Source organism: Apis cerana, linkage group LG5 (genome assembly GCF_029169275.1).
Source record: "Apis cerana isolate GH-2021 linkage group LG5, AcerK_1.0, whole genome shotgun sequence".
Taxonomy (NCBI): domain Eukaryota; kingdom Metazoa; phylum Arthropoda; class Insecta; order Hymenoptera; family Apidae; genus Apis; species Apis cerana.
In genome coordinates, this window is record NC_083856.1 from 10777872 (window position 1) to 10796665 (window position 18794).

General features: G+C 25.1%; 1 protein-coding gene across 2 annotated transcripts; it reads left to right on the forward strand.

The window, feature by feature from the left end:
* The first annotated feature begins 635 nt into the window (after nucleotides 1–635).
* On the forward strand, nucleotides 636–17399 carry LOC107997863 (protein qui-1). Of its 2 annotated transcripts, none has more exons than XM_062075199.1 (19): nucleotides 636–908; nucleotides 3921–4100; nucleotides 7944–8023; nucleotides 8408–8530; nucleotides 8701–8846; nucleotides 10720–10877; nucleotides 10987–11379; nucleotides 11519–11929; nucleotides 12263–12609; nucleotides 12685–13215; nucleotides 13292–13532; nucleotides 13616–13799; nucleotides 13942–14416; nucleotides 14765–15071; nucleotides 15353–15578; nucleotides 15792–15987; nucleotides 16126–16654; nucleotides 16725–16991; nucleotides 17103–17399. In XM_062075199.1, exons 2-19 carry the CDS (start codon nucleotides 3992–3994, stop codon nucleotides 17114–17116), a joined length of 4737 nt encoding a protein of 1578 aa, XP_061931183.1. In that variant the 5' UTR covers nucleotides 636–908; nucleotides 3921–3991; the 3' UTR covers nucleotides 17117–17399. The 2 variants fall into 2 exon arrangements, with proteins under 2 accessions (XP_061931183.1, XP_061931184.1); XM_062075200.1 differs by lacking the exon at nucleotides 636–908 and adding an exon at nucleotides 6236–6346 and having other exon boundaries at nucleotides 3958–4100.
* The last annotated feature ends 1395 nt before the right edge of the window (nucleotides 17400–18794 follow it).

Consider the following 18794-nt stretch of genomic DNA (forward strand, 5'->3'; position numbering starts at 1 on the left):
ATTTTATTAGCAAAAAATAAAGTTTTATTGTTATATTATTATTAATTAATATCGATATTATATTCGATATTATATTACTTGTCCATTGAATTTTGTCATGTATTAAGGATTCCCAACAATGATGAAGATGAACAATTTAAGCTAATAAATTATTGCTGTTATATATTACTTATTTATTATATATAAATTGTAATCATTTTATTCTTATTTATATTATTTTTTTATGAAAACAAATATTGCAAAGTAATAAAAATAAATAAATATTTCATAAAATTGTGAAAAAAACCACAGAAATCAAACTAATAACATATAGTTATTTGATTATTATATATATAGATAAGAATTGAAGTTAAAATTGCTACAAGAAAAAACATATAAATAAATAAGGGAAAATGTGATTATATAAGAAATATGATAACATGATATATATATATATATATATATATATTATAATTTATAAACATATGTTGATTATAAAAATATTGGAACACTAATTCATAATTGTATAATATTATCAAATTACATTAATGTAGCTTAATGTAATGTTATCTAAAATACGGAATTTTTTTAATAATGCTAATTCGAGTTATTACCTACTTTATTTTCAACATGATTTATATCTAAAGTAGATTGTGATTACAGGATAGTAGTGATACAAACAGCGCTTGCGTGTAATCTATTAAAGATGGCGTATTCTGATATTCTACCATTTTATCTTACTAGACCGGCAGTGCGTGTGAGAACTACTAGCATTGATAGTTTTATTCCGTCATAAAGAATATACTTATTTAAAGTAAATTATTGCGATTATTTGTTTATTAGTGCCAAGCAACGATTTATTGTGATATTTTGTGTCTTCTTTTTCTATCAACTTATTCTTATATATTATTTCTTCGATCTACTTTATGGTATGTATTTTTAATTTTTATTTTTTGTATAAGCTTTTATTTTTTATTCGAAAATTTGTATATTTCTTACAAGGTCTATGTCATTTTTTTTAAATAAAAAAGAATAAGAAATAAATTTTTTTTATATCTTTTATTATAATATTATTTGATAAATTTTCTATATCTTTCTTCATTTTTAATTTTTTTTTAAAGGATAATCAATAAATAAATAAAAAGATAAGTAAAAAATAATGAGTCATTTGTTTATATATAAATGTTCGTTTTATTAAAATATGTCATAGTGATAATTTCAGTGTTTTTTAAATTGTGATTTGGAAGAATTTCAAGAATTAATAATCAAAAAACTGTCAAGAAGTTTTTAAATTAAAATTTAATTTACGTAATTCTATTATGAAAAATTTAATAAAAAACACCTATAATACAATACAATCTTAATTAATTTTGCATTATAATTGATTGCTAACATTTTATTTAAGTGTATTTAAAGAAGTAAAATACATATTATTAAAATAATTAGTGAAATACATATTAAAATGTATGAAAGAAGTTTTCGAATTAATAAAATATAAAAACATATATTCATGTATAATATACATATATCTTATTTTTTAGTGTTTTTATTTTGTACTTAACAATATAATAAATAATATTTTTTATAATTACATTTCATGATTTATATTTATATATTTTTTGATTTTAATTATTTTATTTTATAATATAATTAAATTATATTTCAAATTTATATAATTGAATTGTACCGTTTGCTGTTTATAATTCATTAAATATTTTTTATTCATTTTATATTTTTTATTTTTTTTCAAAAATAATATATATATATTGTTTTTAATATTATATTTTTGAAGATTTTGTTTATATCATTTATACTTCTCTTTTAACTTATAATTATTATTTTATTGATATTGATTATTTAATATAGTTCAAAAAATTTTTAAAGATAATAAAAATATTTCACAAAATTAAGTAAGAACATTAAAAATAACATTTTTCTTTCAGATACATTGTTATTGTCTCAAAATTAAATTTTTTGTGATTTTATAAAAATTATAATGATAATAAATTTATAATCTTTTATAAAAGTATGATTATATACATTAAAAAAATAGATAGAAAATTAGATTGATTTTAATAAAATTCTCTAAAAGTAATTTTGGGTTAAGAAGTCGATCAGATTCGAGCGGGTAACATGAAATTCGGATATTTTAATGGTTTTAATCTTTTGATATTTTCAAAATTTAATTCGATATTTATTTTAATTTTAACTAAAATTTAAACATATCTTATATTAAATCTTATAAGATTTTATATAAAATTATGTTGTTTTATATAATAATATATTGTAAGTCAGCTTTATTGATGATAAATGCATTATATGTAAGTTCACTGTAATCTAATGTAGAAAAACCTGGCAACGAATTTTCCGTGATATCGATTGTACCTTGAAATTAAGCCTTTGTTCTGCATGCATCAAGCTGGAATTATAATTAAGTGAAATTATTGCCTAGTATATATGTAATATGTGTGCTACATATAATAAAAAAGAAGAGCATATTTAAATCGAACATCTAAATTATTTTTGTTATTAAAGTTAAAAAAAAATAAATACGAAAAATTTAATTAATTTCAGTACACTGAATAATGCTATTTTTCAAAATAAAATATCATTTACGGAAATCCTTTCAACTATAATACGTGTGACAATTATGAAACAGAATTAAATCAACATAGTTAGATAAAATCGTTAATGGTATTTTATTATTCTATGTCATAGAATATATGTACGTATTATAAAATTTTTATATTGATGTGTTAAATTTATTTTTGATCATTTATATTTATTGTTTGCGAATTTAATTCGATTAATTATTTTATAATTTTTACGTATTTATGCAATGGTAAGAATATTTTTAAAATAAAAATTGTTTTCAATAACTTTTTTATAAAAATTCTAATAAATAAAAAAATATATATATATACTAAAAAATAATAACAATAAATAATACGATTATTAAATATATATTAAATATATATGAAATATATATTAAATAATAGTTATGTTATTAAATTATTATTAATATTATTTTAATATATTTTAAATTTTCCTAGTATTCTTGAAAAGTATTAATTTTAGGCTAAAAATTCTTTAATTTTTAATTTTTCAAAATTTTATAATATTTATTTACATTATATATTATTACATATAATATATATATATGATTTTTAATTTTTATATAATTTTAATTTTTTATATAATATAAAATATATTTTATTTTCAAATAGTATTTTTTTTAAAATCATAAAAAATGAGATCAAATTAAAAAAAAAAGATTTAAATCGAAAAAGAAGATTTCCAATCAACATATTTACTTTTACTTAAAAGTGAAGATTAATTTAAGTTATCTATTTTGTTAATTGTCATTTGTCATCATGTAATAAATTTTATTGGCAAATTTAAATAGAAACGGTCTCAATTTCAATAATTGATATGAATAGCTAAAAATAAAATAAAACGATAAATCAATGGAATATCGTTTTCTGAAAAGAAAATTATTAGTAAAATGTTTCGATAATGTTCTGTTCATTTCTGTTCACTTAATTCTAAGCTTGTGCTTGATTATTTATATATATGAAACAATGATTTAATTCGAAATGATTCATAACGTAGTTATATACATGTCATCTAGAGATAGAAATTAAGAAGTTTTTTTTAACTAATATTTTTTTTTAATTAATATTCCATCTAAAAAATATAATTGTATTAATCAAATAATAAAAAAATAATAAAATAATAGTAAAAGTAATAAAAATATAATTATATTAATTATATTTTTTATATAAATATAAAAACTTGATAAAACGATTTGATTATCAATAATATTGTAGAAAGTAATTAGAAAAAATTCAATTCATATATATATATATTTATAATAATTATTTATAATAATTTCAATTTGATTTTATTAATAATATAATTATTTTATCTTTTTAAATTAGGCTGTGCTTCAAAACATTTTCGTGGAAAGAAGAAATTGTTATTTTAAATTGCAAGATTAAACAGCTGCAAAATGAATCTGGAAGTGGAACTTATCGCAGGAGTAATTAAAGGTGGACCATCTCCTAAAAACTTACCCGCTCCGAGGCTCATTAAAATCTTCATCGCTGGAGAACGGAATGGTCTTATTATTCTTTTATTGATATTTTGACTTATTTGTCTGATTTGTATGTGTCCTTTAAATGGCACATTTTTCAAAATTTTTTTATATGAAAATTTTATAATTATATTTTAGTTCAATTAATTGAAAATTGGTTAAAAATTTAATTTCAGATGGATAGTAGTTTTGCTATAGATAAATAAGTAATTTATAATAATTTGTAATAAATAAGTAATTTATAAAATAATACAAAGAAAGAATTTTTTTTTAATAGTAAGTATAGAAAAGTGTGTCATTTAAACAATGTATTTATTTTTATAATTAAATTATTTTAATATTACTTTAACTCATTAGATATTAATATTTAGAAAATCAGTTTTTTCTTAATAAAATTTGTAATTCTTTTTTTTTTAATATTAGAATTTTAAATATTAGAATTTTCAAAATAATAATATTGTTCTTTTTATTAATCTTTCACTGTTATAAAATATGTTATTATGTTATTAATAATAAAACTTTTTTCTAATAATAAAAATAATAAAAATTGAATTGATATAAATGTAAATTAATAATCATAATTAAATTATTATATAATTATTATATATTTATTAAATTATTATATATATTATTATTATATATATTATATTAAATTATTATATAATTCAAGTGTAAATTAACAATTGAAAAAAAAAGAAAAAATTTTTATCTAATGGGTTAAATCAATATAATATGCTTTATTTGTTAATTTATGGAATCATATTAGATATATCATAATATATATTAGATTGTTGCATATGAAATAATCAATTTTATAAATGTAACGAATCATTATTCAATCAATATGATTCTCAATATAATCAATTAAATATATATAATAATCATAAATCTTTGTTTTATATTGATCAAAATATATTGGATTTATTAAATTATATCTAAATATTATTTTTAGTAAAGCTATAATAATTTAACTTTATCAAGAATTTTTCTATTTCATGTGTATCAACCTAATACATATACCTGCATTATTTATTTATTTATGTATCAATGTTAATTAATTTATTAAATATGTGTCGCTCTTTGATATGCCTGTTTAGTTATTAATTCTTTTTATAATTACTTATTTAATTCTCTTTTTTAAGAAATTATATAAACCTAAATCTAAACATGATCGTAAGACTAAATCTTTTTTAAAATATTTTGTGTTTATATGTTTGAAAATAACAATTTATTAGATTCAATCCTTTGTCTCGTTACTTTATTTTCCAATTGCATAGGTGTACGTAGCTTCTCACTGCTTATCGGCATATCGGCAATGAATATGTTTTTCTGTGTTTGCATATATACACATTATTTCATATGTTTGTTACAAATATTCGTTGTATATTTATATGTAACACATATGAAACATTGAAGGCAACAAAAGAAAATTTATAAATTTTAATCGTTTAATAAAATAATTTGTTAATTCATTAATTTGCCTATGTGTATAAATTTGTCCATTTTCCCTATCAATGCTTTCATATGCTTACCAACCTATTTCTTTTTATTTTATTGCACTTTTGTTATATAATGTACATTTATTGGTAAATTTTTTTTTAAATTACTCTAATGATAATTTTAACATACATTTATCATTGAATTTATTTTAATATAATAATATAAATGTATATAATATGTATCATAAAAGAGGATAAAACAGCAATTATTTCAATGTATTCAAGTAACATTTATTCAAGAATGAGTAGATATCATATATATTAATAGTATAATAAATACATTTGAAATTAATATAAAATATATTTATTTAAAATATTTTTTTATTAAATAAATTTTGTATAATTTAATGTAACACAATTTACGAATAGAATAATCGATTTTTAAAACTTAAACTTTTAGAACTTAATCGTTAATTAAAGTTTTAGGTTTCAAAATATTATAAGTATTCAATTTTCCAATATATATCCAATTTTCGAAATTATATACACGATATATTGATAACATTGTTTTCTATTTATTTTAATAAAATAAAATAAAAATTTAGATTCTAAGATTGTTTTAATGATATATAAATCATTATAATTTTGTTTTTGTAATAAATTTTGATATTTGTAATATTTTAAATAATACTTTGATGACCTTTCGTGTCCTCGTAACCAGAGGGATATATACGCTGAGCATGTTTCCCGCGAATATCCGTACATACTATTTGCTTCGTACATATACACAGACCTTTGACCTGATTTCTACCATGATGGCATTCAAGACACGGTAAGTGTCGAAGCATTTTAGTTATGCTATTATTAATGAATTTTTCTCAGGTCCACAAAATATTTTCATTCTTTTTTCTTTTTTCTGATAATTTTGAAATACTTTATTTTTTTCACAATATATTTTAAATATTACAAATAAAATTATTAAAATATTACAGATTGTTTTATATCACAAAATTATTTATAATAACTAAAGACATATTAAAAAAAATATTTTTATATCTTATTACTTTAGGTATAAAATCTGATATAAAATTGGAATCTTAAGGAAAAGTTCCTTTAAAATCATCATAAATTATGACTTGATATCAAAGATTTTGTAACATATTTTCACAATCAAATATTTTTATATATCCTGATTTTTTTTTATAAATAAATAATTAATAAATCGTATAAGATTATCATAAAAATATTTATTTCCATTCAACTATTTTTTGTTAAAAAGCGTATTTTTTATTTACTTTTATCATTTATTGTATTATAGAATGTCAATTTTGCTTCATATATTTTATCTCAGTATTGACCAATGTATGAGTTTATAAATATGATAAATTATTAATAATATCATGAAGCAAAATGAAGTAAAATTTTGAAATGATTGGAATTTAAATTATAAAATTAAAACATTCAAAAGTAAAAATTATTATGACTTTAATAAATATAAATTATTAACAATTATTTTTTTTATAAAGTGATACAAGCGATTATGATATATATAAAATTGTAACAATATTAGAAAATTTTGAATCGTTTTAAAAGAAAGTTATCGGTTTTACTCAAATATTCGATTTGTACAGATTTCTCTATCATAGTTTCAATAGATGTTTTAAATATAAATAAATAGATTCTTTAGATTAATAGAGAGAAAAATCAAAATCGAACGATAGAATGCTCCATATTTTTATCATTAATAAAAATTATAGAAATATATGGAAATCAACATATATCATTTTAAACATGTACTTGTAACTAAGGTAAGTGGTGATATTATGAACAACATTTTTGGAAATGTCTTGCTAATTATTATAATTAAGATGAATAAAGTTTAATATATTTTTATGGAAACTGATTATTTAAATTTTTATCTTTTTTACAAAAAGATTTTGTAAAACAGTTTAAGATCACTTTTATATCTTATAATTAAATAAATTATTTGTGCATATTGTTTTAACTCTAGATTACTTCTTTGAAATATTATTGTTCTATAAAAAAGTTTTTGATTTATTGGATAATGAAATTTTTACATTTCGAAAAAATTAAAAAATTATATATCGCAAAATAGAAAAAAAATTTACGGAAAAAATTAATCAATATATTATTTTGTAAATTTTTAGAAGAGTAACAAACAAATAAAATTTATTTTATGGTAAATTTTTTTTTTGAAATTTTTCTTTGACACAATTTTATCGAAATTATAATTTTGAAATCAAAAGATAATTTTTTAATGTTAAAATTGTAATTTTCATATAAATCTTTATAAATAAAAATATTCATATTTTTGTTAATTCTTTTTTTAACCACTATATACGCATGTGTACGTTGTATACATATTTTTCTCTAAATTGATCTTTTTCTTCTATTTCTAATATTTGCAGAATTTATAGAAGAAAGGAAGCAATTATTGGAACTAGTCGGTCCTGAGCTGCAATCGATTTATGATGACATGGGAATCGAGGTACGAAAAAAGAGAAAGATTATTTCTTTAATGAGTTTTGTTTTTAGGACATTATTTTATTAGACTGAAATTTAATTTTATGTTTTTTTTTTTTACATTTTTTTTCGGAAAATAAGAATTGTTGAAAAAAATTCAATATAAAATTGATATAAAATATAATATTACATTTGAAAAATAAAAATTAAAAATTTAGTTAAAATATATTTAATTAAAAAAAAAAATTTTTATTATAGAATAACTAAAATATTTTTTAATTAAAATTTATATTTTTTAATTATAGAATTATTTATTATTTATTTATTTATTTATTTTTATTGTTCTATATACTATATATCTATATATTTTCATATTTGACTGACTGATTGAAAAATAAAAATGCTATAGGTGCTGTTAGTGGATATGCAATATGCAACAAACGTGAATCCTGATCAAAATCCATTCTTAGCCGAATATTTTTTCGACGAAATACATGCTGCTTATCAACATTCAAGAGGTTGTTTTTTATTGGTAAGTTTTCAAATATAATGTTTAAAATAAATAAACATCTATTTGTATATTATTACATTATAAATATTATTTTTTCTTATAATTATTTTTCTATATTATATATTTTAAATCATATGATTATTATAATATTATTATAAGATCTAAAAATGCGTGTAAAATTCGATTTGAAGCTATTAATCGGTGACGAGCACAATATCGGATGGTTACCAACGAAGCTCACTTCCGCAACCTACGAAATCCTTTCGAATCGCTGCGACGATATGAAGGAGTACTATGAATGCGATAATGATGATTGCTACGTCCTAAAGGCTGGCAGGTGAGTAATTATATTTCATTGTAACATTAGGCATAAAATAAAAATGGCGAGTACAATGATTGAGAACGAAATAAAAAAGAAAATTATTTATTATTCCAATTTCATCAACAATTTCCACTGTTTTCACTTTTATCGTAACATTTTTTGTGTTTTTCTCTTCTTCTATTTCTTATATTTTATTTTATTCCAATTTTTTATGATTATAATATGATTTCATGTCGTCGTATGATTTAAATTTAATTATTTTATGAGCTTAGAAAAGAGAGATATAAGAAAGTATATATACATATATATATACTAAATGAGGAAACAACAATGATACAATATGAAAAATTATTTTTTAGAGTGTTATGAGAACCAATTTTAGTTAATTAAATTTTATTATATGATCAAATAATAAAGAAAATTCTTAAATAATAGACAAAACAATTCTTATCGTAAATTTTAAATTATAATAAGTTAATTGTTATTGTTATATAAAAAGATGATAAATATTATAATATTATAATTGAAATATTAAATAGTAAATTATTAAAAAAGGAATAAAATAGTCAAGGAATTGATATGTTGATAAGACGTTTCTAAAATGCATTTAATTAAAAATTTGTAATTTTATAGTTGTGTCATCCTATTATTTTTCTAGATTGTTGATATAATCTTTTTCATGTATTATTTAAATATTTTTCTAATTTTCAATATTGCACGAAATTAAAAAATTAAAGTTTTATGAAGTTATATAATTTTATTTGAAGCATGATGAAAATATTCTTCGTCTTTTTTTATCTTATTTTCGTGATTGTGATATCCTTTTTCTTCTTCTTTAAGTATTAAATCTATCGTACTCTATCATATTATTTCGTATTTTAATAAACCAAATTCAATCAATCGAATCTTCTATCATGCAAATCCTTTTCCATGTATAATATCCGTATATATCCTCATAATTAGTTTTAAATTTTTAATTTAAAAAAAGAATGTATGTTAGTGTGAAGCTAGAATTTTTTTATTCTACAAATGTCTTCCAATAGTTAAAAAAAAAATCTAGCTCGTACTTCAATGCATGAATCGATAAAATTCATCTTATTATTTACGATCAAATGTTTGTAACTTTCATGATTTAATATTAATTTAATATTAAATCCTAATATTAGATTCTAAAAATACATAGAACGAAAGTATTCTTTCTGCGCTCTTCTTATTAAAGGGATGATTACGATGCGATGAATAACTTTTAACAATATCTTAGTTCGTTGCTAGGTTAATTAGAAATAATTTTCAATATAATATTTAGTATTTAGATAGGAAACTGCCATTGAACATAAATTAGTTTCTCTTTTTCTTGATAGGAAAATACAGCATGTAAGTATACTTATTAGTTACATGTATTTTTTTATTTTGAATTAAAAAGAAGAAAAAAAAATGATAACAAAGATATTTGATAACTTAAAAAGATTTTACAAGTTTTATTTAGGAAGGAGAAGGAAAAGGAATCATGAAATTTTTGTAAATGTGTGATTAAAATAAATATAAATCAATAAATTAAACTCTCTTGTAAAATTTTCAGGTGGATTTAATTTTTGCGATAATTGAATTCAATAATTCACACTGTTATTCCATATATTAATTCTAGAAAATTTTGCCACTATTTTTGACCATAAAATTCGCCTTCGTAAAATTTTCAATTTTCAAGAATTCCTATCACTTAATTCAATGAATGATTTTCTGTTTACAGTTGAACCTTTAGTTGTCTTGTTGGTATTGAAAAAGGAATCCTTAAGAAAGGATTAGCCGATCCTTTTCACGAACCTCTTGAGAATTGTTGGTAGCCGTACAGGAAGTATTTATAGAATATTATGTTGTAAATAATTGACAGATTGGGAACTACGAAGGACAGTTGGCATAGTTCGGAACCAACGTTAAGGGAGGCGTTGAAAAAGGCTGCGGAATCTGCAGTTTCGGATCAATGTGATAACGAAGAGATTAAGAATATATTGAAGAGCGCTGCTGAGAGACAGCTCGAGTACGCCTTGCGTAAGTTATATCAATAAAATTAATTTTTCAAAATAATGACTCAACTGATTCGATCACTTTTTTTTTACCTTTTCTTCTTAATTTACGTTTCTCTAACGTTTGTTTATAGAACTGGACGAAACAGGTGACGGCATAATAGCCGTGAAACGCACATGGAAAGGCAAAAAGAGCACCAGAGCAGTTGCTTCGTTGAAGTCTTTGGTGGACAACCGTCTTCCATCCGACAATATAATTAACATCGATGTGGATCAGAAGCAAGGTGGCATTAATCCCGATAATAGATCCCATAAAGGCTACCTGGCTCATCTTTGCCGCTTGGTGGTGAATCGGGTGCAGAATTTGGTGAATGCCTCTATCGAAGCGGATCCAGAAATCAAGAGCAAGAAGAAGATGGTGCAGGAAATCTATGCGGAGAGTCTGGTACATCTGGCGCTTCTTAGGGAGATCAAACCTTGCGAGAACAACGAGAATATTGAAAGGATCAGGGAGATCTTAATATCGGGTAATCTTCTCTTATTAAGCAACACGTCTTTTTCTTCATTATTCGCTGCTTATATAATATATAAATATATAATTTGTTTTCAATTTAAAAAAGTCGTATATTGGAAACATTATTTTTTGAAAAAGAAAATATTCAACAGGTAAATCACAGAAACATGGTCCTATATTAATAAAAGGCGGCAAATATTCCGGGAAATCATCGTTGCTGTCAAGAATTTACGAGGATGCTTCCAACTGGTTGGATTGTCCTACGTTTAGAATTGTTCGCCTTTGTGCATCTACACCTCGATCAGCGTATAGTCTCGAACTGCTTCGAGTACTCTGTCAACACGTCGGTTTCCTTTCCGGCTCGTTGGATGGAAATCTTCCTAAAGACGCCTCGTTTGATCCTCTTTATTTGAACAATTGGCTGGGTCAAATTATGAGACGGATCGAGGAGGAGCCTATAAAAGAACAATTGGTGATTCTTCTTGATGACATTCATCGATTGCACTCTCTTGATTGCGATATCGTCGCTGCTCTATCGTGGATGCCACTGAATCTACCGCCAGGTAAAATGTTGTTAATGGTTCTTATGAAACTGGATTCTAGCTGGACAAACAAATGGCTTATTTCATTCATAATATGCTCTCGTGTTATTGACTTATTCGAGACTTATCTATTATTAAGAACTTTTTAAAATAAAGATCTGATGTATCAATGTAGCACATAGCATATTGATGATTGATCATTTAAATTGAAATAGAAACATAAAGTTTGATTAGAAATTTTTCTCAGCTATTACTTATATTTCTGATATAACATTTATTATATTTATTATTATTACATTAATATTATATTTATTGATATAAAAATCACGATATGATTTTTCTGTTCATTATTAGGAGTACATTTAATAGTAACTACAGCTCTTCCTCCGGAAGTATTACGGCTCACTCCAATACAAAAAGAGAGATTACGTAGCAACGAAATTTTAATCGAGCTTCAAGACTCAAATTCAAATTTGCAAGAGAATGAAAACATTTTTGACACGTTGGAGGAATTGGTGGGTGAATGCGCGGCTAATAGAATTGGCGCCATTTTGGCTTCCACGGAATACGGTTTATCCGAAACAGAGATTCTCGAGGTGATCATGCCGACAGGGGGCGATGGACCACTATTTTTAGAAGAAGGATTCTTCAATTTTGCCACTTGGTGTTTGATTAGAAGAACATTCAACGAATTTCTTAAGGTAATTTTTCACAATAATTCGTTTATTTAATCAAACACACTCATTAAATCAATTTCATACCTTCGTTATTCTCAGGTGCGTGTAATGAGTGGAAGACTGTTATTTTCCTGGCGTTATCCAATTCGCGATCTAGCCCGGAAAAAATATTTTGCCAATCAAGAAACCTTGAAGAGTTATCACGGCGAATTGACGAATCTTTTCTTCTCGGAAGATTTCGAAGAGAAGGATGATAAATCTTTCTCCGTGGAGGAAACTCCAAAAAAGGAAACGCCTTTTCAGAGTAGACCGAGGACAGAAACCGCAGCATATAATCTGAGACACGTGGAAGAAGGTTGGTTGCATTTGTTGCGAGGTGGAGACGTAGAGAAGTTGAAGAAATTGGCAGTCTGCGCGTTTGATTTCCTCTTGGCCGCCGTACAAATGATTTCTGTTAGCTACCTGAGGTGTGTTCTCGAGCACTCGAGAAAATATTTGCTGAACAGAGACTTGGAATTGGTATACTATACGGTGAGAAAATCTAGCGACATTTTAACGAGGGATCCTCTTCAACTTGGAGCGCAACTGATCTGTTGGTTGAGGCCTGTGGCTGAAGATGGTGGTGATTTGGTGAGAAGATATCTGTAATATCTAAATATTTGTATTAGAAGAATATTAGAATATTAAAACGTAATTCTAATTCAAGGTTAGCAGAATGGTAACAGCAGCAATGGCATGGTGCGATGGTTACACGGCGCCATTATTGGTACCATTGAACGGATGGCTACAACCACCGCTACCTCTTCAAATTCGCACTTTATCTTATCCACAAGGTGTGAAACTCGTTGAGGCTACTACTTCCGGGCAGCATGTTATCATTGTTCCTTTCCAAGGAGATGCTCAATTATGGCACGTGATGTCTGGACAATTGGTTCATACATTTAAAGGTACTTAGTGATACTTTTATTTCAGTTTATAATTTTAAATGGATCATCTTTAAATCATTTTTATTTCTGAAAAATAATTTCAGGACATTCGAATCCAATTTTGTGCTTAGCTGTGACGGAACATTCGCAATATTTGCTGACAGGCTCTGAAGATACTTCAATTATAGTCTGGGATATGAAGGAATTGACTCTAAAATTGAGAATACAAGAACACATTGCGCCAGTTCTGTGTTTAACGTCTGCTATTAAGAATCCTATGATTATCAGGTCTCTGATTTTATCTTATAAAAGTATAACATACAATAAATAAATAAAGAAATGAAAATTTATAATTACAACAATAATCTGATATTCCATAGACTTTTTTAAAATTTCACAGTAACATCAAAATTTTTATTTTTTTTCTCAGCGGAGGCGAAGATTCCAGAATAATTGTTACCAGCCTCTTAACCGGCGATGTTCTCATCAAAGTAGACCATCATCGAGGGCCAGTCAACTCTATTCGCATCGATTCTACCGGCGAATTCCTCGTTACCGGTTCTTCCGACTGTACAGTCTGTTTGTGGTGTCTGGATGGATTCTCGCTGTTAAGGAGCACCGTTTTACCCTCCCCGGTGACAATGATCGACATATCGGCGGATTCCGTGTTCCTGTTAGCAGCCTGCGAGGATCAAAAATTGTACTTGAGATGTTTGGCCACGGGAACCGAGATTCACACGTTGAGAGGCCACCAGGGGGACGTGAAGAGTATCTGTTTGGCGAGGGATTGCAGAAGAGCCATTGCTGGTGGAATCAAGGGGAAGATTTCCGTGTTTGACATGCACAGTGGAAGATTGACGAGGACATTGCCTGCCAATCCTTCAGCGGATGTTACTGCTGTTAAGGTAAAGTGTTACATTATAAAATTAATTGCAGTAGATATTGCAAGGATTGTTTGAAGAAAGAATATTATTGTTTTAAACTGGTAGACTAGTAATTTTATTCGTCATCACCATTCATCAACAGCTTGTAGTTGATTCGTTTAACAACAGGTACAAAATAAAAATGAATTAGTTTCTATTTAATTATTACAATAGTTATTAGCGTATGTAATTTTTAATTATTAATTATTGGTAATTGATTAAACAAATTTTCAAAGATAATGTATATCAAATATACCTATATACATTCGTACAAGTGTACAAGTTTATTCTCATATGCTTTCTATGCCTAAATAAAATTTTTCCTAAAAGGTAACCGAGAAAGACGACTTCCTGATAACAGCTTCTGGCGATCGAGTGGCTTATTGGAGCTTTCGTAGCGAAGAGGCTAATACTAAGCGACAAAAATCCAGCAGTGCAGAATCATTGCATCCGCACACTGCTCCTATATCTTGTTTGGATATATCCAGAGACAGAGCAATGGCGGTTACCGGTGGAGTCGATTCTCTCGTCAATCTTTGGCAATTAAACACTCACGAATTGCTTTACACTTTCGAGGGCCATATCGCTAGTGTGACTTGTATTGCATTTTCACCCTCCGGCTTATTTGTTGCTTCTGGTAGGTATAGCGATAAACGATATTAGTAAAATATAGATGTTGCCGATTTAGAAAAATTGTCCACATTAGATGTATTTAGTAGTAAGTAAAAATAATAATTTTATTTAACTTGATAATGCTTTAATTGCTTAATTATTGCAATACAAGCGCTTAACTAGATAATTACCTATCTCTTTTTTTCAATAATCGTGCGTTTAAGAATTAAACAAACGACAATTATATCTTCTCAGTTCAAAATATTCAATTTAACGCAATTTAATAACAAAGAAAATTTAAAACAGGTTCCGAGGATAAAACAATTCGCGTTTGGGGCCTGAATTTAAGTATATTGGTAACAACGTTTAAACACCAGGCACCTGTTACTGCAGTGACTGTCATGTATGATGGTCGAAGAGTGGTCAGTTCTGATAGAGCTGGTGGAATTCGAGTTTGGGCAGCTGATACCGGCACTCTAATTCAATCAGTATGCGGACCAGGTCGTTGTTTTACAGTTTCTTCTGATATGAGGTATATATATAATTAATCACAATAGAATTTTCATTTAAACTGCTAATGTTAATACAGTTTAGTTAAGTTTACTAATAATAGTTTTATGATCATTGCAACCCTAAAATTTGACTACTTTCCATACATTATTATGATAATTTATATTTAAAAAATAACTTGCATTTATGTATTTGTATCGTATTTATATACTTGTTCTTTTTTTTTAAATTTCAGATATGCGATATGCGGCACAGGAGACAATCAATTAAGAATCATAGGTTTAGGTATTGGTCCAGAAGAAAAATACCAAGTATCGCATTCTCAAGAAATTACTTGTCTTGTCGTAACTCCAGATTCTCGATCGTTGATCACGGGTTCCAGAGATATGAGCTTGAAAGTTTGGCAACTCGCTGGTGGCAAATTATCACAGGTTTATATTTTTATTTTTAATTAATATTAACAAAATCTTGAAATTATTTTTTTTTTCATTAAATGTTTCTATTTACAACACTTTAATTTCATTATAAATATTTTGGAAAATTAATTCAACAAATTTTGAACACTCTAGGTTCTAGTCGGTCACACGGATCACGTTACCTGCGTCGCAGTTGCTGTTTTGGACAAATCTATCGTAGTGTCTGGCTCCAGAGATGCCAATCTGATTATTTGGGATATTAATACTGGCAGCGATCTTCACACTTTGAAGGGCCACTTAGGCTATATAACCTGCGTTAAATTATCAGGAGATGGAAGTTTAGCCGCCTCTGGAAGCGAAGACAAAAGTTTGATTATCTGGGATACGAAAAAGGGTTGCTCCCTAAGCAGTATAATGTTACACGTTCCTGTGTTAGGTCTCGAGGTCGCCACGGATCTATCGAGACTTGCATTGCATTTACTTGAGCATAAATGCATGCCTATTCTCTGTTTGCATAATACCCCTGCACAGTATGTCAAATTACCTGATTATGTGGCACCTTGGAGCGATATCAGAGACCTGAGGTTACCTGGACCAAAGAGACCACATAAGAGATTGTTGAAGAAGGAAGTTTCACTGGATAGTGACACGTGGCATAGGAAATATGGCCACCTTACATCAGGTATTATTAATGAAGGATTTTTAAATATTTATGAAAATATTTTTTAATTATTGAAACATTTTTTATCCAGGTATGTTGACATCATCGGTGGAGGATGGATTACAACGAAGATTTAGCGTAAGCGCTTCCATGGACGAGATCAGCAAGGTTGGATTAACGAGTAGCCCATCCGGTTTAGGACCGGAACAGGCTGCTCTCGCTCAATCGCAACATTTCGATCAACTCGAAGCACTTTGGAACAAACAATCACCGCCTGCTAGACCTCGTGCTCATGGTAGAACATTATCTAAGCAAAGCTCGTTACAAGCTACGCGAATATCTGATTCTGAAGAGGAGGGTAAGATTTTATTCGAAATTTCAACGAAAAAATTATATAAATTTTATAAATTATATTAATTTAATATTTTTATATCATTATTTGTTATTTATATTTATCCAATTATTCCAGGTGTACCAGATTAAAACAATGTATTTCATTAGAAAGTAAACGGACTAAATCCTAATTGTCGTACCTTCTTCTCTTTCCACTGTCTTTTAAAGGAGCGAAGAGTGAACAAGAAATAAGGGGGAAAAAAAAATGAGAGGAAAACCTAAAAAGGGCCATACGTTCTAAAGCTCTAAATTACGAATTTCCTGTGTCTGATGCAATAAATATAAATATATACATACATATAATATATATATATATAGGTGCATATGTATATTAGAGAAAAAATAAATTAAAGTTATTTATTTTCATCCCTCATTCCCCACATTTTTAAAAATTATTTTTAATAAGAATTATAGATAAATTACTTTAATTGTTTATTTTTTATATACTATTGTTTTTCATAAAGAGATAAAAAAATGTTTCGTTTTGTATAGAATTGATTGTTTCTATTTATCATTTAATTTTTTATTAAATTAAATTTAAACGATAAATATGATTTTATATTATTTTGATTTTGTAAAAAAAATTTTTAAAGAATTTGATTTATCATTACTGTTATCATTACTGTTATATTTGAATATAACTATGAATTTAATAAAGAATTTAATAAAATATACATGCATGTATAGTTCTTAGCTTGATATTGCTTTCCAAAAATAATATAATTTCTAATATAATTTTTTTATCACAATTTCTTTAACAAAGCCAATACCAATTATTAGGTCTCGCTATAAGGAGATGACTATGCGTCGAGACCCGCCTGAAAAAAAAAATAAAAAATAATATTAAAATAAAATATTGAAATAAATTTAAACGTTAAATAAAATTAAACTTATAAATATGTTAGAAAAGTCTGAAACATAAAAAAAAAATTAATAAAAATTATTTACAATAAAGTAGAATGAGTCTTTACAATCGCAAGTTATTATATACTTATACTAAATATATTAAAATGAATTATAATAAAAAATTGAAATTTATAAAATTCTCATCATTGTCTATCGTTGTCCATCGATGAAATCTTAAATTAAATACTAAACTTAATCTAAATACTAAATCTAAAATCTATTTGCATAGCATTCGTATTAAAAATGCAATTTAAAGTGAAAGAACTTTAAAATAGTGATTATTTGCAATGTAATTTAAAAATAATGATCACAACATGAATACTTAAAAGGAAAAGCGAGCTAATAGAAAAATGAATATCAAAGTTAAGATACGATGAAAAATAAAGAAGAAATTAAACAAAAAAATGTTTAAAATAAATATACAAGTAAAAAAATGAAGGAATAAATAAATGAAAGTATAAATTAAAAAATAAATGAACAAATAAAAGAGTAAATAAATGAATAAAGAAATACATAAAAGATTAAAGGAATAAATAAACTAAAAAATAAATATTTAAATAAATAAATATGTAAATGTTTAAATAAATGAAATAATAAAAAAATGTTGATTAAAAAATAAATAATATATAATATGTATAATAATATTAAATATTAATGAAAAAAAGATGTTATAAAAATAAATGATCGAAAATTATTTTCCATCATAAAAATTTAGTTAAAGTGTTACAGATTTGATCTATTCGTCAGGTAGGTTCGTTAATAAATGATTACTATCTCTGACTTGCGAGCTGTCTTATATAAGGTCGCGCCACGAAGTTTAACGAAAATATACGTTTCTTGTCGATCGTATCAAAATTGATTT